General features: G+C 49.8%; 1 protein-coding gene across 5 annotated transcripts in view; it reads left to right on the top strand.

Moving 5' to 3' along the window:
* The window catches only part of LOC139347143 (5'-AMP-activated protein kinase subunit gamma-1-like), a 37365-nt gene that overhangs the window by 13101 nt on the left and 16764 nt on the right, over positions 1-7500 (top strand). For 3 of the 5 annotated variants that reach the window (XM_070986625.1, XM_070986622.1, XM_070986621.1), the window contains exon 1: positions 4474-5188. The exons of 1 other annotated variant lie outside the window; for it this stretch is intronic. In XM_070986625.1, the coding sequence (XP_070842726.1) occupies positions 4573-5188 (616 nt within the window). In that variant the 5' untranslated portion in view covers positions 4474-4572. Of the gene's footprint in view, positions 1-4473; positions 5189-7500 lie in introns of those variants that run through there. One more of the 5 variants, XM_070986626.1, reaches the window with a different exon arrangement.

The following is a 7500-nucleotide window of genomic DNA, read 5'->3' as shown; positions in this document are numbered from 1 at the left end:
CGCTCACACACGCGCTCACACACACTCACACACGCTCACGCACGCTCACACATGCGCTCACACACACTTACACGCTCACACACGTGCTCACACGCGCTCACACACACTCACACACGCTCACGCACGCTCACACATGCGCTCACACACACTTACACGCTCACACGCGCTCACATGCGCTCACACACACTCACACACACGCGCTCACATGCGCTCACACACACTCACACACACGCTCACACATGCGCTCACACACACTTACACGCTCACACACGCGCTCACACACACACACACACACACACACACACACACACACACGCTCACGCACGCTCACACATGCACTCACACACACACACTCACACACACGCTCACGCACGCTCACACATGCGCTCACACACACACTCACACACACGCTCACGCACGCTCACGCACGCTCACACATGCGCTCACACATGCGGTCACACACACTCACACACACGCTCACACATGCGCTCACACACACTTACACGCTCACACACGCGCTCACGCACGCTCACACATGCGCTCACACACGCGCTCACACACACTCACACACGCTCACGCACGCTCACACATGCGCTCACACACACTTACACGCTCACACACGCGCTCACACGCGCTCACACACACTCACACACGCTCACGCACGCTCACACATGCGCTCACACACACTTACACGCTCACACGCGCTCACATGCGCTCACACACACTCACACACACGCGCTCACATGCGCTCACACACACTCACACACACGCTCACACATGCGCTCACACACACACTCACACACACGCTCACGCACGCTCACACATGCGCTCACACACACTTACACGCTCACACATGCGCTCACACACACACACGCTCACGCACGCTCACACATGCGCTCACACACGCGCTCACACACTCACACAATGGGCAGATGGCTCAGTCTAATTGCTGCAGAACTCCATGTTTGTTGCAGAATTCCATCCTGATGAACTCAAAGTGAACTTTTCATCCTTTGAGCTTCTCCCCATTTGTCACATTATGATCTGAGGCTCCTCGGTTTACCTGGATCACATGTGACTGCAGCTCTGTTGCTGATTGGTGGACAGATTCCAGCTCAAGCTGTCGGCAGTCTGTGGTTAGTTTCCTCGTTCGTGGCCGACCACCGTGACGTCACGTTGGTCTTAAAGCTGACCGCTGGTTTCAGCGGCCAGGCCAGGCTTTTTGGGTCAAACCAGCAGACGTGCTTCCTCTTCCTCTGATTGGCTGACAGCCTCCAGTGAGGTGTTGACAGACAGGTCTGTGATGTCATCAGCCTAAAATATTTGTTATGTACTGTAGAAGTTGTGTGTGTGCGTTCTGGCAGTTTGTTCAATTCAGATTATCGAATTAAAAATCAATTTAGATTCTATTAGAGGGAAGAAATCGGCTTAGCTGCTGCTTTGATTAAAGCACACACACACACACACACACACACACAGCTCCATGTTGCCCCTCCCGTGGAAATTTCCGGAAGCTGAACTTGGCATCTCTTCAGTTAGAAATTTTGGCCGTTCACACAGACACGCACACTCACACACACTCACACGCACGCAGACACAGACGCAGACACACACACACACACACACACACACACACACACACACTCGCACTCACACACACACAGAGCCTTGAGACTCTGCTTTGTTGTTGATGTTCATCTGTTTTCACTGCAGCCAATCACATGCTAGAAAGAGGTTTCTAAAAATCATGTGACCTCCTTGAGCAACACTTTGTGGCCTCACACATGCGCAGACTGAAAAGGAGTGTGTGTGATCACTGTGTTGATCCTCTCACTCTTCCTCTTCCTCTTCATGAGCCGATCACCTTCAGCCTCAGCTGGACTCCAAGGCTGCTGCTAACTTAAGCAAATGTTAGCATGCTAACACGCTAATCTATGAACATGGTGAATATCCATCCATCCATTTTCTATGCCGCTTATCCCTTTCGGGGTCGCGGGGGGGCCAGAGCCTATCTCGGCTGTCAGCGGGCGAGAGGCAGGGTACACCCTGGACCGGTCACCAGCCGATCGCACGGCACAAACACACACTCACACTCACACTCACACCTAGGGGCAATTTAGAGTCACCAATCAACCTAATGAGCATGTTTCTGGTCTGTGGGAGGAAGCCGGAGTCATGGTAAATATGATACCTGCTAAACATTAGCGTGATAGCATGCTCTTGTTAGCATTTAGCATCAGCACAGCCTCAGAGAGCTGCTAGCATGGCTGCAGACTGTTAGCGGCTTGACTCTGGTGTTGTGTTCGAGCGCGGCGGCGGCCGAGCTGATCGCGACCATTTCAGACAATTTTCATGATTCCATCAGAAGCAGATCCAACCAGACAGGAAGTCAGACACAGGAAGGCACAAAGAAGCTGGTCAGTTTTCAAAATAAAACAGCCTGTGCAGACTCCTGGTTGTAAATCAACAGTGAACAAAGAGTTAAAACTGATGAATCGGCAAATGGTGGAAGCGTCAAGGACAAATGACCAGACTGGCAGGTGCGAGGCGTCCGAAACGCTCGCAGTGGGTCTGAGGTGGCGTGGAGGAAGGAACAACGCCGCACCCGCTGGAGCCGAGTCAAGTAAAAATAGCTCCTGGAAAACAGGCTCATGATGCGTTTGGCTGCCTCTGCCGTCACATGACCGTGTGAGCACGCTGTGGTGGACGCTGCACCGCTGTCCACACGCTCATCCCCCATGATGCAGCAGTGCAGCTGCCAACATCTGAGGTTACACAGAGCCTCAGGAGTCAGGTATCCTGAGCTGACCTCAGGTGTGTGTGTGTGTGTGTGTGTGTGTGTGTGTGTGTGTGTGTGTGGGCTCATCACAGAGAACCTGTTGAACTTTTGTCATGAGCAGCTTTTTTCTGCGGCGGTCACATGTTCTGACCGTCAGTCCAATCAGCATAAACAGCTGCTGCCATGACAGGTGACACCTGAGAATGAACGTACCTGCAGTCCCTGCTGACGTGCCGGCGCTCAGGTGGAGCTGATGGAGTTAAGTGGTGCTCTGAGCGCAGCTCGGTAACAGCAGATGTGCTCTGCTGGAGTCCCGCTGCTGTGTAAGCAAACAGTGACCTGATATTAGAGAGCTGCTCATAATCTCTGGACGTGATCCTTGGCTGAGCCGCCGGCGCCCATCAGGCCCAGATGGAGCCCAGAAAGTGCTTTTGTTTTTGACACACGCAGACGTCCGCTGTAAAAAATGTCACTCCAGGGTTTTTCATTTCTTTTCTGAGGACAAGAACAGGCCAGACAGCGTCCACCGTCCCTGCACCCAGTTTAAGGTGAGCACGTGATTCACGTTCTCTGTTCTGATTGGACGGTTTCTGACGCAGACTGTACAGAACGGCGCTTTGGGTGAACCCAGCCAATGTGATGTGGAACAGGAAGTCATGCTCGCTCCTGCGACAGGAAGCGGCTCCGTGCCCTGTTTGTGTGGCCGTTGAGACGAGCCTGACTGGCTGAGGGGAGCTGTCCTCCTGGCGTCCCGGCATGGACGCGTTTCACGTATCAGTGTCTCGTTCTGACGTCTGAAACTCAGCTGAAATGTCAGCTGTGTGATCTTTGTAACGTCACATTTTTCATTTTCTACAGTGTAGACAGGAGAGGGGGTGTGGCTAACAAAGGCAGAAGGACACACACACACGCACACACACACACACACACACACACACACACACACACACACACACAGACTGAACAGTGGTGCTCTGCAGTGCTGAAACACTCTGAGGACTCTGCTGCTGGACTAACGTTAACTGACCTCTTCCTCAGTCAGTCAGTTATCCTGTCTGTCTGTCTGTCTGTCCCCCTGACCCGATCGCCTGTCTGTCTGTCTGTCTCCACCGAGGACCAAACTAGATGTGCGACATGTTGGACTCTCGTCCAGGACTTGACCTCAGAGACGCTCTCCGCTGTCGGATGATGATTGACTCTTTGATGTTCACAAAACTTTCCAGCTCGGAGGGTTTCAGGTTTGTTTGTGACTCTGTTTATGAGAAACTTTCCAATAAAACAGTCACAACAACTCACTGCAGCAGCCAATCAGAGCAGCTTTTCTTTCAGGGGAGCATTGTCATTGGCTCCCTGCTGATGAAGCCTGTTAATTGATATGCAAATGAGTTGCATTGGATTGGTCAGAAGACTCGATGGCTTTGCAGATTTTAGTTTCTGTTCACTTTGAGCTTTAATTTTTGATTCTTATTTCAGTTTAAAACCATATTTCATATTTCTTTAATCTACTTTCTACGATCAGAACTTTTGTCAAACGCTGTGGATTTAATGATAATGATGCTAAAACATCAGTAGCACGTTAGCTAACGTTAGCCACATACGCTGCTGGCCAGACCAGAACCACGAAGGCTGCTACAGCAAAACCAGGTTCTTGATCTGCGGAAGAGTTCGTCTCATTGCTTCTGAATCAAACTGTCCATTTGGAAATGGAGGACGCTGTTACTTCCTATGAAGTCTCGTTTTAACTTGTTTTGTTCGAGTTTCTTTCGTTTTGCTTGCCTGAATGAACTGATTTCATGGCGATGAAGCGTCTGAGCAGCCTGATGGTGAGGAAGTGGAAGGAGAAGGAGAGATGGACGGGGAGGAGGAGGAGTGAACCATATGGAGGAGGAGAAGAGGAGGAGGAGGAGAGGCAGACAGACAGGAGAGACAGACACATGCACAGACATATGTTGAGGAGGAAGTCTGAACCCTGTGGACACACGGAGGAAGACGAAAAGATGGAGGAGAAGAAGAGTGAGAGCAGCAGAAAGAAAGAACGCAGGAAGTCTGAATCCAGCCTGCAGGAGGAGGACAGGAAAGATGGGAAGAGGACAGAGACAGGCAGAGGGCAAGAAAGGAGGAAGTCTGCATCATGGATCATGGTGGAGGACAGAGCAGGAGGACAGATGGACAGGAGGCAGAAGGAGGCAGACAGATGGACACTGCGGCAGCGGTCTGAGCCCTGCGGGACCCTGTACGTCCAACTGCCTCCTCTGTCCAACAGGAAGAAGAGGGAGCTGCTGCAGAGGCGGATGGGACGCAGGATGTCCTGCAGCGAGGAGGGAGGCGGACAGATGGACAGGAGGGACGGGGACGAGTTCAGACAGATGACCAGAGGGAGGTCAGAACCCGTCGGCCCTCTGGACAACAGTAAGCAAGCTTCGCTGTAGAGGTAGCAATGTTAGCAGTGCATTTGTTTATGCTTGTTCTGGGGCCCTAACCCCAATGTAAACATTAGGGTGTACTTTGATAAATATACAAGTTCCTGCAACTGTCCTGAACCGTTGCCCAATCCACCTTGGATTTGTGACCTCTTCAGTACGGTGCCCCCTGTACAGGGGGCAACCTGGGATGCGTGCGTTCGTCGATGATCGAAGGTCACACACTCGACCACCAATCCAAACTTGTAGCATACCAGAATAAGGGGAGAAACTCAGCTAAAAGCCTCCACCAAGCACTGCCACCAAAACGAAACCTAATTCATACTGCAATAAATTCTATGGGCATATAAGGAAAAGACGAAAACAGCGTACGTCCAGTTTAGAGCGTCTGCTGTGTTCACCACTTTATACAAACAACAAAAGCCTGATATCAGATGAAAGCAGAGAGTCTGACGATCACGACAATGTCTGCCTCCTCACTGTGCGACCAAAACTCGGCGAGCCAGCAGCCAAAGAGCAGCAGAAACACATTTCTCAGAAGCACAGTGTGTCTTACCTTTGCTGTTTTATGGCCAAAAGTTATATTCCAGCTCGAGAAAACGCTGCTACAGTCTGCTCCTATGACTCTGTTTACCATCCACCGCGAGGGTCCTGCTTCTTTACATAAAGAGGAGGGGGTTTCAAGAGTGTGTGTGGGGGGGGTTGCTCACATCAAATACCCTATCTGTGGGCTTACTTCCTTCTGTATCGTCATTGGTGTTTCTATGGTGAACTTGGGTCCTGCCCCCCAAATGACCAAATGGTGGGGGGGGGCTACTGACTACTGTAAGTGCGCAGTTAGTTTCACTTCTCCGTGTCATTCACACTGAATAGGCAGAGCGCCTACAGAGGCTCACAGACGACCTGCTAAGCAGGCTGAGGTGTTATTTTACTGTTTTATTTGTATTTCGTCCTTTCATGACAGTAAAAACAACAGAAAAAAGAAAACGGCGCTACAGAGAAGATTGGTAGAGCCTTCAGAGAGATAACGTACTCGCTCAGACGAGCGCCTGTGGGAAACCTCCATAAAACTGCTCAGGTTCATTATTTTGGCATGTACTTTTGCACAATTACTCATCAGATATGACTTTACTAATTGGTAGAAGAATTTGGCCTTCATCACATGATTTAAAGGTGGTTTTTACTCAGAATAATGTTGTTGTTTTTTTTTAATGAATAATTTCTACTGTGTTCAAGATGAATTTACTCTGACATAGTAACATATACTTTGAATTTGACACTTCTGTAGTAATCTCACAGGTCTTAGCTTTCTTTGAGACCAAGATTATTCATACAGCCCTTGTAGTTGTGAAGATATACTCTATTTATTTTGGGTAGGTCATTTGGGAGAAGAGGCAGACAAAATAGGCCTAGTACTCGTGCTCTTAACCAGGGTTTTATTAGGAAGTATATTTCTGAAGACTTGGGTAAGCATCCTTGAATACTAAACAAGAAAGGTTTTTAAGATCCATTGGATCGCTACAGCCCCCGAGAGCCCGTGCCCTCTGCAGCGCTCCCCCAAGAGCACTGCGCTTTTACCCAAACCTAATGTAAACATGGTGTACCCTAGCAACCGTGCAGAACCGTCATAGCAACCACCACAACCTGCTAACACATTAGTGACCATCAAGGATCACCACCAACAACCACCCCAAACACTCCACCCACCAAGCTACACTGAGCACTGTTTCTGCTACTGCTAACATGTTAGCCAGAAACACTCGAAACCACCTACTGTTTCGACAGCAACACGTGGTGCACCACAGAAAATACCAAGAAACTACCCCAAACACCACAGAGCCTATCAGGAAACTACCCAAACACCACAGAAACTATCAGGAAACTACCCAAACACCACAGAGCCAATCAGGAAACTACCCAAACACCACAGAAACTATCAGGAAACTACCCAAACACCACAGAGCCAATCAGGAAACTACCCAAACACCACAGAGCCAATCAGGAAACTACCCAAACACCACAGAGCCTATCAGGAAACTACCCAAACACCACAGAGCCAATCAGGAAACTACCCAAACACCACAGAGCCTATCAGGAAACTACCCAAACACCACAGAGCCAATCAGGAAACTACCCAAACACCACAGAAACTATCAGGAAACTACCCAAACACCACAGAGCCAATCAGGAAACTACCCAAACACCACAGAAACTATCAGGAAACTACCCAAACACCACAGAAACTATCAGGAAACTACCCAAACACCACAGAGCCTATCAGGAAACTACCCAAACACCACA

The sequence above is a fragment of the Chaetodon trifascialis genome, chromosome 18, assembly GCF_039877785.1.
Source record: "Chaetodon trifascialis isolate fChaTrf1 chromosome 18, fChaTrf1.hap1, whole genome shotgun sequence".
Lineage (NCBI taxonomy): Eukaryota > Metazoa > Chordata > Actinopteri > Chaetodontiformes > Chaetodontidae > Chaetodon > Chaetodon trifascialis.
This window is presented reverse-complemented; position numbering and strand designations above follow the sequence as displayed.